The sequence below is a fragment of the Scomber japonicus genome, chromosome 1 (genome assembly GCF_027409825.1).
Source record: "Scomber japonicus isolate fScoJap1 chromosome 1, fScoJap1.pri, whole genome shotgun sequence".
NCBI classification, from domain to species: Eukaryota; Metazoa; Chordata; class Actinopteri; order Scombriformes; family Scombridae; genus Scomber; species Scomber japonicus.
The window spans coordinates 43,986,973-44,007,824 of NC_070578.1; the positions used below are offsets into that span (position 1 = coordinate 43,986,973).

The 20,852-nt window shown below is 46.0% G+C and overlaps 1 protein-coding gene across 1 annotated transcript in view; it reads left to right on the plus strand.

Moving 5' to 3' along the window:
* The window catches only part of vps13c (vacuolar protein sorting 13 homolog C), a 90,805-nt gene that overhangs the window by 61,211 nt on the left and 8,742 nt on the right, over nt 1–20,852 (plus strand). Inside the window, exons 50-60 of the mRNA XM_053334342.1 lie at nt 232–358; nt 3,314–3,549; nt 5,101–5,245; nt 5,353–5,493; nt 5,986–6,067; nt 7,841–7,910; nt 9,187–9,295; nt 13,757–13,870; nt 15,094–15,215; nt 15,330–15,411; nt 20,713–20,826. Coding sequence (XP_053190317.1) covers nt 232–358; nt 3,314–3,549; nt 5,101–5,245; nt 5,353–5,493; nt 5,986–6,067; nt 7,841–7,910; nt 9,187–9,295; nt 13,757–13,870; nt 15,094–15,215; nt 15,330–15,411; nt 20,713–20,826 — 1,342 coding nt within the window. The remainder of the gene's footprint in view (nt 1–231; nt 359–3,313; nt 3,550–5,100; nt 5,246–5,352; nt 5,494–5,985; nt 6,068–7,840; nt 7,911–9,186; nt 9,296–13,756; nt 13,871–15,093; nt 15,216–15,329; nt 15,412–20,712; nt 20,827–20,852) is intronic.

The window sequence follows — 20,852 nt, forward strand, 5'->3', positions numbered from 1 at the left end:
CACTCGCTTTTTATAGTGCGCCTCGCGCGTCAAAGACAATAGTGCCTTTAGTCACCTGGAAAAGAGCGATCCAGACATTTTTGGATCGATATCGGATCGCGGATCGATTTTTTGACCACAGCCCTAACACACACACACACACACACACACACACACACACACACACACACACACACACACACACACACACACACACACACTTCCTGTCAGTCTAACTCTGTGGTCTCTCAGCGGTTCTGAGGTTCTCCACCAGCTGGGACCCGGCGAGGCTCGGCGGTTTGCGTGGGACGATCCTGCAGGCGTGCGGACGCTCAGCTGGAGCTGCCTGGACCACCGCGGAGATCTGGACCTGCTGAAGGTCTGAACACCACTCCATGTTCCTAACCCATGTTCCACTCTCCCTAAAGAACCCGCGGCTAGGGTCAAAGTTCAAGTTCAAGTTAAAGTCAGAGTTCAATCAATCTTTATCTATAAATCACATCAGAGTCATGAAGGCTCTTCCCACATAGAGCAAGTCTTCATAAGGTTCTATGAGCTGGGAGCACAGTGTTCTAGTAGGTTCATAAGGTTCTATGAGCTGGGAGCGCAGTGTTCTAGTAGGTTCATAAGGTTCTATGAGCTGGGAGCGCAGTGTTCTAGTAGGTTCATAAGGTTCTATGAGCTGGGAGCACAGTGTTCTAGTAGGTTCATAAGGTTCTATGAGCTGGGAGCACAGTGTTCTAGTAGGTTCATAAGGTTCTATGAGCTGGGAGCACAGTGTTCTAGTAGGTTCATAAGGTTCTATGAGCTGGGAGCGCAGTGTTCTAGTAGGTTTATAAGGTTCTATGAGCTGGGAGTGCAGTGTTCTAGTAGGTTCATAAGGTTATATGAGCTGGGAGCGCAGTGTTCTAGTAGGTTTATAAGGTTCTATGAGCTGGGAGCACAGTGTTCTAGTAGGTTTATAAGGTTCTATGAGCTGGGAGCACAGTGTTCTAGTAGGTTCATAAGGTTCTATGAGCTGGGAGCGCAGCGTTCTAGTAGGTTCATAAGGTTCTATGAGCTGGGAGCACAATGTTCTAGTAGGTTCATAAGGTTCTATGAGCTGGGAGCACAGTGTTCTAGTAGGTTCATAAGGTTCTATGAGCTGGGAGCGCAGTGTTCTAGTAGGTTCATAAGGTTCTATGAGCAGGGAGCGCAGTGTTGTAGTAGGTTCATAAGGTTCTATGAGCAGGGAGTGCAGTGTTCTAGTAGGTAGATAAGGTTCTATGAGCTGGGAGCAGTGTTCTAGTAGGTTCATAAGGTTCTATGAGCTGGGAGCGCAGTGTTCTAGTAGGTTCATAAGGTTCTATGAGCTGGGAGCGCAGTGTTCTAGTAGGTTCATAAGGTTCTATGAGCTGGGAGCGCAGTGTTCTAGTAGGTTCATAAGGTTCTATGAGCTGGGAGCGCAGTGTTCTAGTAGGTTCATAAGGTTCTATGAGCTGGGAGCACAGTGTTCTAGTAGGTTCATAAGGTTCTATGAGCTGGGAGCGCAGTGTTCTAGTAGGTTCATAAGGTTCTATGAGCTGGGAGAGCAGTGTTCTAGTACGTTCATAAGGTTCTATGAGCTGGGAGCACAGTGTTCTAGTAGGTTCATAAGGTTCTATGAGCTGGGAGCGCAGTGTTCTAGTAGGTTCATAAGGTTCTATGAGCTGGGAGCGCAGTGTTCTAGTAGGTTCATAAGGTTCTATGAGCTGGGAATGTTCTAGTAGGTTCATAAGGTTCTATGAGCTGGAAGCGCAGTGTTCTAGTAGGTTCATAAGGTTCTATGAGCTGGGAGCGCAGTGTTCTAGTAGGTTCATGAGGTTCTATGAGCTGGGAGCGCAGTGTTCTAGTAGGTTCATAAGGCTCTATGAGCTGGGAGCGCAGTGTTCTAGTAGGTTCATAAGGTTCTATGAGCTGGGAGCGCAGTGTTCTAGTAGGTTCATAAGGTTCTATGAGCTGGGAGCGCAGTGTTCTAGTAGGTTCATAAGGTTCTATGAGCTGGGAATGTTCTAGTAGGTTCATAAGGTTCTATGAGCTGGGAGCGCAGTGTTCTAGTAGGTTCATAAGGTTCTATGAGCTGGGAGCGCAGTGTTCTAGTAGGTTCATAAGGTTCTATGAGCTGGGAGCGCAGTGTTCTAGTAGGTTCATAAGGTTCTATGAGCTGGGAGCGCAGTGTTCTAGTAGGTTCATAAGGTTCTATGAGCTGGGAATGTTCTAGTAGGTTCATAAGGTTCTATGAGCTGGGAGTGCAGTGTTCTAGTAGGTTCATAAGGTTCTATGAGCTGGGAGCGCAGTGTTCTAGTAGGTTCATAAGGTTCTATGAGCTGGGAGCACAGTGTTCTAGTAGGTTCATAAGGTTCTATGAGCTGGGAGCGCAGTGTTCTAGTAGGTTCATAAGGTTTTATGAGCTGGGAGCACAGTGTTCTAGTAGGTTCATAAGGTTCTATGAGCTGGGAGCGCAGTGTTCTAGTAGGTTCATAAGGTTCTATGAGCTGGGAGCGCAGTGTTCTAGTGGGTTCATAAGGTTCTATGAGCTGGGAGCACAGTGTTCTAGTAGGTTCATAAGGTTCTATGAGCTGGGGGCACAGTGTTCTAGTAGGTTCATAAGGTTCTATGAGCTGGGAGTGCAGTGTTCTAGTAGGTTCATAAGGTTCTATGAGCTGGGAGCGCAGTGTTCTAGTAGGTTCATAAGGTTCTATGAGCTGGGAGCGCAGTGTTCTAGTAGGTTCATAAGGTTCTATGAGCTGGGAGTGTTCTAGTAGGTTCATAAGGTTCTATGAGCTGGGAGCGCAGTGTTCTAGTAGGTTCATAAGGTTCTATGAGCTGGGAGCGCAGTGTTCTAGTAGGTTCATAAGGTTCTATGAGCTGGGAGTGTTCTAGTAGGTTCATAAGGTTCTATGAGCTGGGAATGTTATAGTAGGTTCATAAGGTTCTGTGAGCTGGGAGCACAGTGTTCTAGTAGGTTCATAAGGTTCTGTGAGCTGGGAATGTTCTAGTAGGTTCATAAGGTTCTATGAGCTGGGAGTGTTCTAGTAGGTTCATAAGGTTCTATGAGCTGGGAGCACAGTGTTCTAGTAGGTTCATAAGGTTCTATGAGCTGGGAGCACAGTGTTCTAGTAGGTTCATAAGGTTCTATGAGCTGGGAGCACAGTGTTCTAGTAGGTTCATAAGGTTCTATGAGCTGGGAGAGCAGTGTTCTAGTAGGTTCATAAGGTTCTATGAGCTGGGAGAGCAGTGTTCTAGTAGGTTCATAAGGTTCTATGAGCTGGGAGCACAGTGTTCTAGTAGGTTCATAAGGTTCTATGTTCCTCAGGATGAGGCGGGGCAGTTCTCCGGGGACAGCCTGGCTCAGGTACACTGGGTTTCCTTCCTGGACGGACGGCAGCGCGTGCTGCTGTTCACGGAGGACGTCGCCGTGGTAACGAAGGCGCGGCAGGCCGAGGAGCTAGAACAGTTCCAGCAGGAAGTGAAGGTGTCGCTGCAGAACCTCGGCCTCTCATTGGTCAACAACTCCAACCGGCAGGAAGTCGCTTACATAGGGATCACCAGGTAAGGACCAGCATGCACTGGGGCACACAACTCAGGTGTGTGTGTGTGTGTGTGTGTAGCTCAGGTGTGTATCTGTGTGTGTGTGTAGCTCAGGTGTGTGTTTGTGTGTGTAGCTCAGGTGTGTAGTTCAGGTGTGTATCTGTGTGTGTGTGTAGCTCAGGTGTGTATCTGTGTGTGTGTGTAGCTCAGGTGTGTATCTGTGTGTAGCTCAGGTGTGTATCTGTGTGTAGCTCAGGTGTGTAGCTCAGGTGTGTATCTGTGTGTGTATCTGTGTGTAGCTCAGGTGTGTAGCTCAGGTGTGTATCTGTGTGTAGCTCAGGTGTGTAGCTCAGGTGTGTATCTGTGTGTAGCTCAGGTGTGGTGTGTGTAGCTCAGGTGTGTAGCTAAGGTGTGTATCTGTGTGTAGCTCAGGTGTGTATCTGTGTGCAGCTCAGGTGTGTATCTGTGTGTAGCTCAGGTGTGTAGCTCAGGTGTGTATCTGTGTGTAGCTCAGGTGTGTAGCTCAGGTGTGTATCTGTGTGTAGCTCAGGTGTGTATCTGTGTGTAGCTCAGGTGTGTGTGTGTGTGTGTGTGTGTGTAGCTCAGGTGTGGTGTGTGTAGCTCAGGTGTGTATCTGTGTGTAGCTCAGGTGTGTATCTGTGTGTATCTGTGTGTAGCTCAGGTGTGTAGCTCAGGTGTGTATCTGTGTGTAGCTCAGGTGTGTAGCTCAGGTGTGTAGCTCAGGTGTGTATCTGTGTGTAGCTCAGGTGTGTAGCTCAGGTGTGTATCTGTGTGTAGCTCAGGTGTGGTGTGTGTAGCTCAGGTGTGTATCTGTGTGTAGCTCAGGTGTGTAGCTCAGGTGTGTGTGTGTGTAGCTAAGGTGTGTATCTGTGTGTAGCTCAGGTGTGTAGCTCAGGTGTGGTGTGTGTAGCTCAGGTGTGTATCTGTGTGTAGCTCAGGTGTGTAGCTCAGGTGTGTAGCTCAGGTGTGTATCTGTGTGTAGCTCAGGTGTGTATCTGTGTGTAGTTCAGGTGTGGTGTGTGTAGCTCAGGTGTGTATCTGTGTGTATCTGTGTGTAGCTCAGGTGTGTATCTGTGTGTGTCTGTGTGTAGCTCAGGTGTGTAGCTCAGGTGTGTATCTGTGTGTAGCTCAGGTGTGTAGCTCAGGTGTGTATCTGTGTGTAGCTCAGGTGTGTATCTGTGTGTAGCTCAGGTGTGTATCTGTGTGTAGCTCAGGTGTGTAGCTCAGGTGTGTATCTGTGTGTAGCTCAGGTGTGGTGTGTGTAGCTCAGGTGTGTATCTGTGTGTAGCTCAGGTGTGTAGCTCAGGTGTGTAGCTCAGGTGTGTATCTGTGTGTAGCTCAGGTGTGTATCTGTGTGTAGCTCAGGTGTGTGTGTGTGTGTGTGTATCTGTGTGTAGCTCAGGTGTGTAGCTCAGGTGTGTATCTGTGTGTAGCTCAGGTGTGTATCTGTGTGTAGCTCAGGTGTGTAGCTCAGGTGTGTATCTGTGTGTAGCTCAGGTGTGTATCTGTGTGTAGCTCAGGTGTGTAGCTCAGGTGTGTATCTGTGTGTAGCTCAGGTGTGGTGTGGGAGATGAAGCCGAGGAACCGCTGGAAGCCGTTCAGTCAGAAGAACATCATCCTGCTGGAGAGAACGTTCCAGAAGCAGCAGAGCGGGAAGACGGAGGCCGGCTGGGTCCGGCTGGAGACCAACGTAGAGGTCAGAGGTCACCTGGTCGCACCCGGTCAGGTTAAACACATACTCGTCAACTTCCTGTCAGTGGTTTGTCCAATCAGCTGAGAGTGTGTGATGTCACTGGTTGCCAGGTGAACCTGAGCGCGGCCGTCATGATGATGCGGCAGCCGTACACCTGTCCCGTCCGGAGGAACTTCCTGTCTGGCATCCAGGTGGAGTTCAAGCAGTCGCTGCACCAACGCAGCCTCAGAGCCCAGCTGTACTGGCTGCAGGTAACACACACACACACACACACACACACACACACACACACACACACACCTACACACACACACACACACACACACCTACACACACACACCTACACACACACACACACACCTGCACACACACACACACACACCTGCACACACACACACACACACACACACACACCTGCACACACACACCTGTACACACACAGAAATACACACACACACACCTGCACACACACACACACACACCTGTACACACACCCACACACACACACCTGTATACACACACACACACACACACACACACACACACACACACACACACACACACACACACCTGCACACACACACCTGTACACCTGTACACACCTGCACACACACACACACACACACACACACACACACACACACACACACACCTGCACACACACACCTGTATACACACACACACACACACACACACACACCTGTACACCTGTACACACACACACACCTGTTCTCTGTGTGCAGGTGGATAACCAGCTTCCAGGTGCGATGTTCCCCATCGTCTTCCATCCGGTTCCTCCTCCAAAATCCATCGCTCTGGACTCAGGTAGACCACACACACACACACACACACACACACACACACACACACACACACGCACACACACGCACGCACACACACACACACACACACGCACACACACACACACAGACACACGCACACACACACACACACGCACACACTCTCACACGCAAACACACGCACACACGCACACACGCACACACACACACACACACACACACACACACACAGACACACACACAGATACACACACACACATATTAGCAGTTTACCGTAATGACTGTAATATCAGTAGTTTACCGTAATGACTGTAGTTTCAGTAGTTTACCGTAATGACTGTAATATCAGTAGTTTACCGTAATGACTGTAATATTAGTAGTTTACCGTAATGACTGTAATATTAGTAGTTTACCGTAATGACTGTAATATCAGTAGTTTACCGTAATGACTGTAGTATCAGTAGTTTACCGTAATGACTGTAATATTAGTAGTTTACCGTAATGAATGCAATATTAGTAGTTTACCGTAATGAATGTAATATTAGCAGTTTACCGTAATGAATGTAATATTAGCAGTTTACCGTAATGAATGTAATATTAGCAGTTTACCGTAATGAATGTAATATTAGCAGTTTACCGTAATGAATGTAATATTAGCAGTTTACCGTAATGAATGTAATATTAGCAGTTTACCGTAATGAATGTAATATTAGCAGTTTACCGTAATGAATGTAATATTAGTAGTTTACCGTAATGACTGTAGTATCAGTAGTTTACCGTAATGACTGTAATATTAGCAGTTTACCGTAATGAATGTAATATTAGCAGTTTACCGTAATGACTGTAATATTAGTAGTTTACCGTAATGAATGTAATATTAGCAGTTTACCGTAATGAATGCAATATTAGTAGTTTACCGTAATGACTGTAATATTAGTAGTTTACTGTAATGAATGTAGTATCAGTAGTTTACCGTAATGACTGTAGTATCAGTAGTTTACCGTAATGACTGTAATATTAGTAGTTTACCGTAATGAATGCAATATTAGTAGTTTACCGTAATGAATGTAATATTAGCAGTTTACCGTAATGAATGTAATATTAGTAGTTTACCGTAATGACTGTAGTTTCAGTAGTTTACCGTAATGACTGTAATATCAGTAGTTTACCGTAATGACTGTAGTATCAGTAGTTTACCGTAATGACTGTAGTATCAGTAGTTTACCGTAATGACTGTAATATTAGTAGTTTACCGTAATGAATGCAATATTAGTAGTTTACCGTAATGAATGTAATATTAGCAGTTTACCGTAATGAATGTAATATTAGTAGTTTACCGTAATGACTGTAGTTTCAGTAGTTTACCGTAATGACTGTAATATCAGTAGTTTACCGTAATGACTGTAGTATCAGTAGTTTACCGTAATGACTGTAGTATCAGTAGTTTACCGTAATGACTGTAGTATCAGTAGTTTACCGTAATGAATGCAATATTAGTAGTTTACCGTAATGAATGTAATATCAGTAGTTTACCGTAATGACTGTAGTATCAGTAGTTTACCGTAATGACTGTAGTATCAGTAGTTTACCGTAATGACTGTAATATCAGTAGTTTACCGTAATGACTGTAGTTTCAGTAGTTTACCGTAATGACTGTAGTATCAGTAGTTTACCGTAATGACTGTAGTATAAGTAGTTTACCGTAATGACTGTAATATTAGTAGTTTACCGTAATGACTGTAGCGTGAGTATCTTAGTGAATCCCTCTGTTCTCATGTGATGATCTGATCTTCCACAGAACCGAAGCCGTTCATCGATGTTTCCGTCATCACCAGGTTCAACGAGCACAGCAGCGTCATGCAGTTCAAGTGAGTTAAACCAGTTAAACCAGTTAAACCAGTTAAACCAGTAAACCTGACAGTAAGCCAGTTAAACCAGTTAAACCAGTTGAACCAGTTAAACCAGTAAACCTGACAGTAAGCCAGTTAAACCAGTAAACCTGACAGTAAACCAGTTGAACCAGTTGAACCAGTTAAGCCAGTTGAACCAGTTAAACCAGTTAAACCAGTTAAACCAGTTGAACCAGTTAAACCAGTTAAACCAGTTGAACCAGTTGAACCAGTTGAACCAGTAAACCTGACAGTAAACCAGTGAAACCAGTGAAACCAGTTGAACCAGTGAAACCAGTTGAACCAGTGAAACCAGTTGAACCAGTAAACCTGACAGTAAACCAGTTGAACCAGTGAAACCAGTTGAACCAGTAAAACCAGTTGAACCAGTGAAACCAGTTAGACCAGTTAAACCAGTTAAACCAGTTAAACCAGTTAAACCAGTTAAACCAGTGAAACCAGTTGAACCAGTGAAACCAGTTGAACCAGTGAAACCAGTTGAACCAGTGAAACCAGTTGAACCAGTAAACCTGACAGTAAACCAGTTAAACCAGTTAAACCAGTTAAACCAGTAAACCTGACAGTAAGCCAGTTAAACCAGTTAAACCAGTTGAACCAGTTAAACCAGTAAACCTGACAGTAAGCCAGTTAAACCAGTAAACCTGACAGTAAACCAGTTGAACCAGTTGAACCAGTTGAACCAGTTAAGCCAGTTGAACCAGTTAAACCAGTTAAACCAGTTAAACCAGTTGAACCAGTTGAACCAGTTAAACCAGTTAAACCAGTTGAACCAGTTGAACCAGTTGAACCAGTAAACCTGACAGTAAACCAGTGAAACCAGTGAAACCAGTTGAACCAGTGAAACCAGTTGAACCAGTGAAACCAGTTGAACCAGTAAACCTGACAGTAAACCAGTTGAACCAGTGAAACCAGTTGAACCAGTAAAACCAGTTGAACCAGTAAAACCAGTTAAACCAGTTAAACCAGTTGAACCAGTTGAACCAGTTAAACCAGTAGAACCAGTTGAACCAGTGAAACCAGTTGAACCAGTTGAACCAGTTAAACCAGTAGAACCAGTTGAACCAGTAAAACCAGTTAAACCAGTTAAACCAGTTGAACCAGTTGAACCAGTGAAACCAGTTAAACCAGTTGAACCAGTGAAACCAGTTGAACCAGTGAAACCAGTTGAACCAGTTGAACCAGTTAAACCAGTTGAACCAGTGAAACCAGTTGAACCAGTATGATGTGTGTCCAGGTACTTCATGGCGCTGGTTCAGGAGATGGCGTTGAAGATTGATCAGGGTTTCCTGGCGGCCATCTTGGCCGTGGTCACACCTGCTGCAGACGGTCAGACTGACAAAAAGGTAACGACTCATTCACTCATTCACTCACTCACTCATTCACTCATTCACTCACTCACTCATTCACTCATTCACTCATTCACTCACTCACTCATTCACTCATTCACTCACTCACTCATTCACTCATTCATTCACTCATTCACTCACTCACTCATTCACTCACTCACTCACTCACTCATTCACTCATTCACTCACTCATTCACTCACTCATTCACTCACTCACTCATTCACTCATTCACTCACTCACTGATTCACTCACTCATTCACTCATTCACTCACTCATTCACTCACTCACTCACTCATTGACTCATTCACTCACTCATTCACTCACTCACTCACTCATTCATTCATTAATTCACTCACTCATTCACTCATTCATTCACTCATTCACTCATTCATTCACTCACTCATTCATTCATTCACTCACTCACTCATTCACTCACTCATTCACTCATTCATTCACTCACTCACTCACTCATTGACTCATTCACTCACTCACTCACTCACTCATTCACTCATTCATTCACTCATTCATTCACTCACTCACTCATTCACTCATTCACTCACTCACTCACTCATTCACTCACTTACTCACTCATTCACTCACTTACTCACTCATTCATTCACTCACTCACTCACTCACTCACTCATTCATTGACTCGCTCAATCATTCACTCACTCACTCATTCACTCATTCATTCACTTACTCATTCATTCATTCACTCATTCACTCACTCATTCACTCACTCACTCACTCACTCATTGACTCATTCATTGACTCACTCACTCATTCACTCACTCACTCATTGACTCACTCATTGACTCATTCATTCACTCATTCACTCATTCATTCATTCATTCATTTACTCACTCACTCACTCACGCACTCACTCACTCACTCATTCATTCATTGACTCATTGACTCACTGACTCACTCATTCATTCATTGACTCATTGACTCATTCACATTCTCACTCACTCATTCACTCACTCATTCAAACTCACTCACTCACTCACTCACTCATTCATTGACTCACTCATTCACTCACTCACTCACTCACTCACTCACTCATTCATTGACTCACTCATTCATTGACTCACTCATTCACTCACTCATTCACTCATTTATTCACTCACTCATTCATTCACTCATTGACTCACTCATTCATTGACTCACTCATTCACTCATTTATTCACTCACTCACTCATTCACTCACTCATTGACTCATTCATTGACTCACTCACTCACTCATTCACTCACTCACTCATTGACTCACTCATTCACTCATTCACTCATTCATTCATTCATTCACTCATTCATTCACTCACCTACTCACTCACTCATTGACTCATTCACTCATTCATTGACTCATTCACTCACTCATTCACTCACTCACTCACTCACTCACTCACTCACTCACTCACTCATTCATTGACTCACTCACTCATTCATTCATTCATTGACTCATTGACTCATTGACTCACTCACTCACTCATTCACTCACTCATTCATTCACTCAGTCACTTACTCATTCATTGACTCACTCACTCACTCACTCACTCACTCACTCATTCATTGACTCACTCACTCACTCATTCATTGACTCACTCATTCATTGACTCACTCATTCACTCACTCATTCACTCACTCACTCACTCACTCATTCACTCACTCACTCATTCACTCACTCATTCACTCATTCACTCACTCATTCACTCACTCACTCATTGACTCATTCATTCATTCATTGACTCACTCACTCATTCATTCACTCACTCATTCACTCACTCATTCATTCATTCACTCATTCACTCACTCATTAAGTCACTCATTCACTCTCACTTACTCATTGACTCATTCATTCACTCACTCATTCACTCACTCATTCACTCATTCACTCACTCATTCACTCTCACTTACTCATTGACTCATTCATTCATTCATTCATTCACTCATTCACTCACTCATTCACTCACTCATTGACTCATTCATTCACTCATTCATTCACTCACTCATTCACTCATTCACTCACTCATTGACTCATTCACTCACTCATTCACTCACTCACTCACTCATTGACTCATTCACTCACTCATTCACTCATTCATTCACTCATTCACTCACTCACTCACTCATTGACTCATTCACTCATTCACTCATTCACTCATTCACTCACTCATTCATTCACTCACTCATTCACTCATTCATTGACTCATTCATTCACTCATTCATTCACTCACTCACTTACTCATTCATTCATTCATTCACTCACTCATTGACTCATTCATTGACTCACTCACTCACTCATTCACTCACTCACTCATTGACTCACTCATTGACTCACTCATTCACTCATTCATTCATTCATTGACTCACTCACTCATTCATTCACTCACCTACTCACTCATTGACTCATTCATTGACTCATTCACTCACTCATTCACTCACTCACTCACTCACTCACTCACTCATTCATTCATTGACTCACTCACTCATTCATTCATTCATTGACTCATTGACTCACTGACTCACTCATTCATTCATTGACTTATTGACTCACTCACTCACTCATTCACTCACTCATTCATTCACTCAGTCACTTACTCATTCATTGACTCACTCACTCACTCACTCACTCATTCATTGACTCACTCACTCACTCATTCATTGACTCACTCATTCACTCACTCACTCATTCACTCACTCACTCATTCACTCACTCATTCACTCATTCATTCACTCATTCACTCACTCACTCATTGACTCACTCATTGACTCATTCATTCATTCATTGACTCATTCACTCACTCATTTACTCACTCACTCACTCACTCATTCATTCATTGACTCACTCACTCACTCATTCATTCATTGACTCACTCACTCACTCATTCATTCATTCATTGACTCACTGACTCATTCACTCACTCATTCACTCACTCATTCATTCATTGACTCACTCACTCACTCACTCACTCACTCATTGACTCACTCATTGACTCATTCATTCATTGAATTACTCACCTACTCACTCACTCATTCACTCATTCATTCATTCACTCATTCACTCACTCATTCACTCATTCATTCACTCACTCATTCACTCACTCATTCATTCATTCACTCATTCACTCACTCATTCAGTCACTCATTCACTCTCACTCACTCATTGACTCATTCATTCACTCACTCATTCACTCACTCATTCATTCATTCACTCATTCACTTACTCATTCATTCACTCATTCACTCATTCACTCATTCACTTACTCATTCATTCACTCATTCATTCACTCACTCATTCACTTACTCATTCATTCACTCATTCACTCATTCATTCACTCATTCACTCATTCATTCACTCACTCACTTACTCATTGACTCATTCATTCACTCATTCACTCATTCACTCATTCACTCTCACTCACTCATTGACTCATTCATTCACTCATTCACTCATTCACTCATTCACTCTCACTCACTCATTGACTCATTCATTCACTCACTCATTCACTTACTCATTCACTTACTCATTCATTCACTCATTCACTCATTCATTCACTCATTCACTCATTCATTCACTCACTCACTTACTCATTGACTCATTCATTCACTTATTCACTCACTCATTCACTCATTCATTGACTCACTCATTCACTCACTCATTCACTCATTCACTCACTCATTCACTCACTCACTCACTCATTCATTCAGCACTGAGCCATTGGGGTCAATGGGATGAGGTTAGGGTTACAGATATAGATATATATATAGATGTGTATATATCTAGATATACACATCTATAACATATATATAACCCTATCAGTCATATATCTATATATACATAGATGAGGTTAGGGTATAGGGTAGATATACATACATATATATAACATATATATCCCTAACCCTATCTATATATATATACATACAGATATATGAGAGATATATAGATGTGTTTATCTCTCTGCTTGTTACAGGCCCGGCTACTAGTCTTATTAACCGGGCCTGGATATATAGATATATATATAGATATATAGATATAGACCGTAGGGACACATATATATATCCCTAACCCTATATATATATAGATATAGATATATTATATTATATATATTATATATATATATATATAATATGTTTCAGGCCCAGCTGCTGGACGGGGATCTGCAGCTGCTTCAGTCGGGTTAGGGTTATAGATGTATATATATATATGTTATATGTTATATATAGATATAGATATATATATTATATATATGTAATGTATATATTATATTATATATATATATTAATGTATATTAATGTATATATAATATGTTTCAGGCCCAGCTGCTAGACGGGGATCTGCAGCTGCTTCAGTCGGGTTAGGGTTAGGGATATAGTATATATATGTTATATGTTATATGTATATACAGATATAGATATATATATATTATATATATATTAATGTATATAATATATTTCAGGCCCAGCTGCTGGACGGGGATCTGCAGCTGCTTCAGTCGGAGTTGATGGAAACGTCTCTGAGCGACACGTCAGGACTCAGCTTCTTCCAGCACTTCCACATCTCACCCGTCAAGGTGGGTCAGGGTCCGGTATGGGTCAGGGTCCGGTATGGGTCAGGGTCCGGTATGGGTCAGGGTCCGGTTATAGGTCAGGGTCCGGTATGGGTCAGGGTCCGGTATGGGTCAGGGTCCACTATGGGTCAGGGTCCGGTTATGGGTCAGGGTCCGGTATGGGTTAGGGTCCAGTATGGGTTAGGGTCCAGTATGGGTCAGGGTCCGGTATGGGTTAGGGTCCACTATGGGTCAGGGTCCAATATGGGTCAGGGTCCACTATGGGTCAGGTTCCAATATGGGTCAGGGTCCGGTTATGGGTCAGGGTCCGGTTATGGGTCAGGGTCCAATATGGGTCAGGGTCCAGTATGGGTCAGGGTCCGGTTATGGGTCAGGGTCCACTATGGGTCAGGGTCCGGTATGGGTTAGGGTCCAATATGGGTCAGGGTCCGGTTATGGGTCAGGGTCCGGTTATGGGTCAGGGTCCGGTTATGGGTCAGGGTCCAATATGGGTCAGGGTCCGGTTATGGGTTAGGGTCTAACTGGTTCTGTGTGATCTAACTGGTTCTGTGTGGTCTAACTGGTTCTAACTGGTTCTAACTGGTTCTTACTGGTTCTGTGTGGTCTAACTGGTTCTAACTGGTTCTAACTGGTTCTTCCTGGTTCTGTGTGGTCTAACTGGTTCTAACTGGTTCTGTGTGGTCTAACTGGTTCTGTGTGATCTAACTGGTTCTTACTGGTTCTGTGTGGTCTAACTGGTTCTAACTGGTTCTGTGTGGTCTAACTGGTTCTGTGTGGTCTAACTGGTTCTGTGTGGTCTAACTGGTTCTAACTGGTTCTTACTGGTTCTGTGTGGTCTAACTGGTTCTAACTGGTTCTGTGTGGTCTAACTGGTTCTGTGTGGTCTAACTGGTTCTTCCTGGTTCTGTGTGGTCTAACTGGTTCTGTGTGGTCTAACTGGTTCTAACTGGTTCTAACTGGTTCTGTGTGGTCTAACTGGTTCTTACTGGTTCTGTGTGGTCTAACTGGTTCTAACTGGTTCTTACTGGTTCTGTGTGGTCTAACTGGTTCTTACTGGTTCTGTGTGGTCTAACTGGTTCTGTGTGGTCTAACTGGTTCTGTGTGGTCTAACTGGTTCTGTGTGGTTCTAACTGGTTCTAACTGGTTCTGTGTGGTCTAACTGGTTCTGTGTGGTCTAACTGGTTCTAACTGGTTCTAACTGGTTCTTCCTGGTTCTGTGTGATCAGCTGCACCTCAGCCTGTCTCTGGGTGGAGATCTGGACCAGGACGCCGCGGTCATCCAGTCTCTGAACCTGCTGCTGAAAAGTCTCGGAGCGACGCTGACGGACGTCGATGACCTCATCTTCAAGTGAGTGGTTGGGAGTGTGGAGAGGTGCATTGTGGGCGGTGATCATGTGACTGTGATCGCTGCGATGTGATTGGCTGGTGAGCGATGTGTGATCCTGAGCTCTCTGTCTCTCAGACTGGCCTTCTTCGAGGTGAAGTACCAGTTCTACCGCCGAGAGAAGCTCATGTGGGCCGTGCTGCGACACTACAGTGAACAGGTGACATCATTCATTCATTCATTCATTCATTCATTCATTCATTCATTCAATCTCTTTCCACATAGAGCAGGTCTAAACCCTCAGAACCAGACTCAGGGTGGGAGAACATCTTTTAACAGGAAGGAGAGGAGAGAGAGAAGAAGGAGAGGAGAGAGAGGAAGGAGAGGAGAGAGAGAGGAAGGAGAGGAGAGAGGAAGGAGAGGAGAGAGAGGAAGGAGAGGAGAGAGGAAGGAGAGGAGAGAGAGAAGAAGGAGAGGAGAGAGAGGAAGGAGAGGAGAGAGAGAGGAAGGAGAGGAGAGAGGAAGGAGAGGAGAGAGAGGAAGGAGAGGAGAGAGGAAGGAGAGGAGATAGAGAGGAGAGAGAGGAAGGAGAGGAGAGAGAGAAGAAGGAGAGGAGAGAGAGGAAGGAGAGGAGAGAGAGGAAGGAGAGGAGAGAGAGGAAGGAGAGAGAGAGAGAGGAAGGAGAGAGAGGAAGGAGAGAGAGGAAGGAGAGGAGAGAGAGGAAGGAGAGGAGAGAGAGGAAGGAGAGGAGAGAGGAAGGAGAGGAGAGAGAGGAAGGAGAGGAGAGAGGAAGGAGAGGAGAGAGAGGAAGGAGAGGAGAGAGAGGAAGGAGAGGAGAGAGAGGAAGGAGAGGAGAGAGGAAGGAGAGGAGAGAGAGGAAGGAGAGGAGAGAGAGGAAGGAGAGGAGAGAGAGGAAGGAGAGAGAGGAAGGAGAGAGAGGAAGGAGAGGAGAGAGAGGAAGGAGAGGAGAGAGAGGAAGGAGAGGAGAGAGGAAGGAGAGGAGAGAGAGGAAGGAGAGGAGAGAGAGGAAGGAGAGGAGAGAGAGGAGAGAGGAAGGAGAGGAGAGAGAGGAAGGAGAGGAGAGAGGAAGGAGAGGAGAGAGAGGAAGGAGAGGAGAGAGGAAGGAGAGGAGATAGAGAGGAGAGAGAGGAAGGAGAGGAGAGAGAGAAGAAGGAGAGGAGAGAGAGGAAGGAGAGGAGAGAGAGGAAGGAGAGGAGAGAGAGGAAGGAGAGAGAGGAAGGAGAGAGAGGAAGGAGAGGAGAGAGAGGAAGGAGAGGAGAGAGAGGAAGGAGAGGAGAGAGGAAGGAGAGGAGAGAGAGGAAGGAGAGGAGAGAGAGGAAGGAGAGGAGAGAGAGGAAGGAGAGGAGAGAGAGAAGAAGGAGAGGAGAGAGAGGAAGGAGAGGAGAGAGAGGAAGGAGAGGAGAGAGAGAAGAAGGAGAGGAGAGAGAGGAAGGAGAGGAGAGAGAGGAAGGAGAGGAGAGAGAGGAAGGAGAGAGAGGAAGGAGAGAGAGGAAGGAGAGGAGAGAGAGAAGAAGGAGAGGAGAGAGGAAGGAGAGGAGAGAGAGAAGAAGGAGAGGAGAGAGAGGAAGGAGAGGAGAGAGAGGAAGGAGAGGAGAGAGAGGAAGGAGAGAGAGGAAGGAGAGGAGAGAGAGGAAGGAGAGAGAGGAAGGAGAGAGAGGAAGGAGAGGAGAGAGAGGAAGGAGAGGAGAGAGAGGAAGGAGAGGAGAGAGGAAGGAGAGGAGAGAGAGGAAGGAGAGGAGAGAGAGGAAGGAGAGGAGAGAGAGGAAGGAGAGGAGAGAGAGAAGAAGGAGAGGAGAGAGAGGAAGGAGAGGAGAGAGAGGAAGGAGAGGAGAGAGAGAAGAAGGAGAGGAGAGAGAGGAAGGAGAGGAGAGAGAGGAAGGAGAGGAGAGAGAGGAAGGAGAGAGAGGAAGGAGAGAGAGGAAGGAGAGGAGAGAGAGAAGAAGGAGAGGAGAGAGGAAGGAGAGGAGAGAGAGAAGAAGGAGAGGAGAGAGAGGAAGGAGAGGAGAGAGAGGAAGGAGAGGAGAGAGAGGAAGGAGAGAGAGGAAGGAGAGGAGAGAGAGGAAGGAGAGGAGAGAGAGGAAGGAGAGGAGAGAGAGGAGAGAGAGAGGAAGGAGAGGAGAGAGGAAGGAGAGAGAGAAGAAGGAGAGGAGAGAGAGGAAGGAGAGGAGAGAGAAGAAGGAGAGGAGAGAGAGGAAGGAGAGAGAGGAAGGAGAGGAGAGAGAGGAAGGAGAGGAAGGAGAGGAGAGAGAAGAAGGAGAGGAGAGAGAGGAAGGAGAGGAGAGAGAGGAGAGAGAGGAAGGAGAGGAGAGAGAAGAAGGAGAGGAGAGAGAGGAAGGAGAGAGAGAAGAAGGAGAGGAGAGAGAGGAAGGAGAGGAGAGAGAAGAAGGAGAGGAGAGAGAGGAAGGAGAGAGAGGAAGGAGAGGAGAGAGAGGAAGGAGAGGAAGGAGAGGAGAGAGAAGAAGGAGAGGAGAGAGAGGAAGGAGAGAGAGAAGAAGGAGAGGAGAGAGGAAGGAGAGGAGAGAGAGGAGAGAGAGAGGAAGGAGAGGAGAGAGAGGAAGGAGAGGGGAAGGAGAGGAGAGAGAGGAGAGAGAGAAGAAGGAGAGGAGAGAGAAGGAGAGGAGAGAGAGGAAGGAGAGAGGAAGGAGAGGAGAGAGAGGAAGGAGAGAGGAAGGAGAGGAGAGAGAGGAAGGAGAGGAGAGAGAAGCACATTGAAGGTCCAGGACTGGAATCTGTCATCCGGACGTCTCCAGGCCCAGATTACCTGTGAGACCAGAAAGCACAGACAACTCCGGGGAAGAAGGATAGATGGATGGATAGAGAGAGAGAGGGAGGAGGAGAGAGGATAGATGGATGGATAGAGAGAGAGAGGGAGGAGGAGAGAGGATAGATGGATGGATAGAGAGGGAGGAGGAGAGAGGATAGATGGATGGATAGAGAGAGAGGGAGGAGGAGAGAGGATAGATGGATGGATAGAGAGAGAGAGGGAGGAGGAGAGAGGATAGATGGATGGATAGAGAGAGAGAGGGAGGAGGAGAGAGGATAGATGGATGGATAGAGAGAGAGGGAGGAGGAGAGAGGATAGATGGATGGATAGAGAGAGAGAGGGAGGAGGAGAGAGGATAGATGGATGGATAGAGAGAGAGAGGGAGGAGGAGAGAAGATAGATGGATGGATAGAGAGAGAGAATGGATGGATAGAGAGAGAGAGGGAGGAGGAGAGAGGATAGATGGATGGATAGAGAGAGGGGGAGGAGAGAGGATAGATGGATGGATAGAGAGAGAGGGAGGAGGAGAGAGGATAGATGGATGGATAGAGAGAGAGAGGGAGGAGGAGAGAGGATAGATGGATGGATAGAGAGAGAGAGATGGAGGAGGAGAGAGGATAGATGGATGGATAGAGAGAGAGAGGGAGGAGGAGAGAGGATAGATGGATGGATAGAGAGAGAGAGGGAGGAGGAGAGAGGATAGATGGATGGATAGAGAGAGAGGGAGGAGGAGAGAGGATAGATGATGGATAGAGAGAGAGAGGGAGGAGGAGAGAGGATAGATGGATGGATAGAGAGAGAGAGGAGGAGGAGAGAGGATAGATGGATGGATGGGGAGGGGGGGGGGGATGGATAGAGTGTGAGAGGGAGGAGGAGGAGAGGGTTTGATGGATGGATATGAGTGAGAGAGGGAGGAGAGGATAATGGTGGTTGAGAGTGAGGGGAGGAGGAGAGAGGATAGATGGATGATAGAGAGAGAGAGAGGAGGAGAGAGGATGATGGATGGATAGAGAGAGAGAGGGAGGAGGAGAGAGGATAGATGGATGGATAGAGAGAGAGAGGGAGGAGGAGAGAGATAGATGGATGGTAGAGAGAGGAGAGGGAGGAGGAGAGAGGATAGATGGATGGATAGAGAGAGAGAGGGAGGAGAGAGGATAGATGGATGGATAGAGAGAGAGAGGGAGGAGAGAGAGGATAGATGGATGGATAGAGAGAGAGAGAGGGAGGAGGAGAGAGGATAGATGGATGGATAGAGAGAGAGAGGGAGGAGGAGAGAGGATAGATGGATGGATAGAGAGAGAGGGGGAGGAGGAGAGAGGATAGATGGATGGATAGAGAGAGAGAGGTGGAGGAGGTGAGAGGATAGATGGATGGATAGAGAGAGAGAGGGAGGAGGGAGAGAGGATAGATGATGGATAGAGAGAGAGAGGAGGAGGAGAGAGGATAGATGGATGATAGAGAGAGAGAGGGAGGAGGAGAGAGGATAGATGGATGGATAGAGAGAGAGAGGGGAGGAGGAGAGAGGATAGATGGATGGATAGAGAGAGAGAGGGAGGAGGAGAGAGGATAGATGGATGGATAGAGAGAGAGAGGGAGGAGGAGAGAGGATAGATGAATGGATAGAGGAGAGAGAGGGAGGAGGAGAGAGGATAGATGGATGGATAGAGAGAGAGAGGAGGAGGAGAGAGGATAGATGATGGATAGAGAGAGAGAGGGAGGAGGAGAGAGGATAGATGGATGGATAGAGAGGAGAGAGGGAGGAGGAGAGAGGATAGATGGATGGATAGAGAGAGAGAGGGAGGAGGAGAGAGGATAGATGGATGGATAGAGAGAGAGAGGGAGGAGAGAGGATAGATGGATGGATAGAGAGAGAGAGGGAGGAGGAGAGAGGATAGATGGATGGATAGAGAGAGAGAGAGAGGAGGAGAGAGATAGATGGAAGGAAAGAGAGAGAGGATAGATGGATGGATAGAGAGAGAGAGGGAGGAGGAGAGAAGATAGATGGATGGATAGAGAGAGAGAGAGAGGAGGAGAGAGGATAGATGGATGGATAGAGAGAGAGAGGGAGGAGGAGAGAGGATAGATGGATGGATAGAGAGAGAGAGGGAGGAGGAGAGAGGATAGATGGATGGATAGAGAGAGAGAGGGAGGAGGAGAGAGGATAGATGGATGGATAGAGAGAGAGAGGGAGGAGGAGAGAGGATAGATGGATGGATAGAGAGAGAGAGGGAGGAGGAGAGAGGATAGATGGATGGATAGAGAGAGAGAGAGAGGAGGAGAGAGGATAGATGATGGATAGAGAGAGAGGGAGGAGGAGAGAGGATAGATGGATGGATAGAGAGAGAGAGGGAGGAGGAGAGAGGATAGATGGATGGATAGAGAGAGAGAGGGAGGAGGAGAGAGGATAGATGGATGGATAGAGAGAGAGAGGGAGGAGGAGAGAGGATAGATGGATGGATAGAGAGAGAGAGGGAGGAGGAGAGAGGATAGATGGATGGATAGAGAGAGAGAGGGAGGAGGAGAGAGGATAGATGGATGGATAGAGAGAGAGAGGGAGGAGGAGAGAGGATAGATGGATGGATAGAGAGAGAGAGGGAGGAGGAGAGAGGATAGATGGATGGATAGAGAGAGAGAGGGAGGAGGAGAGAGGATAGATGGATGGATAGAGAGAGAGGGAGGAGGAGAGAGGAACCCAGTGAATGCATTAATAGAACATGGTTCTCTGTTGTTCTGCAGTTCTTGAAGCAGATGTACGTTCTGGTTCTGGGTCTGGATGTTCTGGGGAACCCGTTTGGACTGATCCGAGGTCTGTCTGAAGGAGTGGAGGCCTTCTTCTACGAGCCCTTCCAGGTGAGAGACCAGCTGACTAACCAATC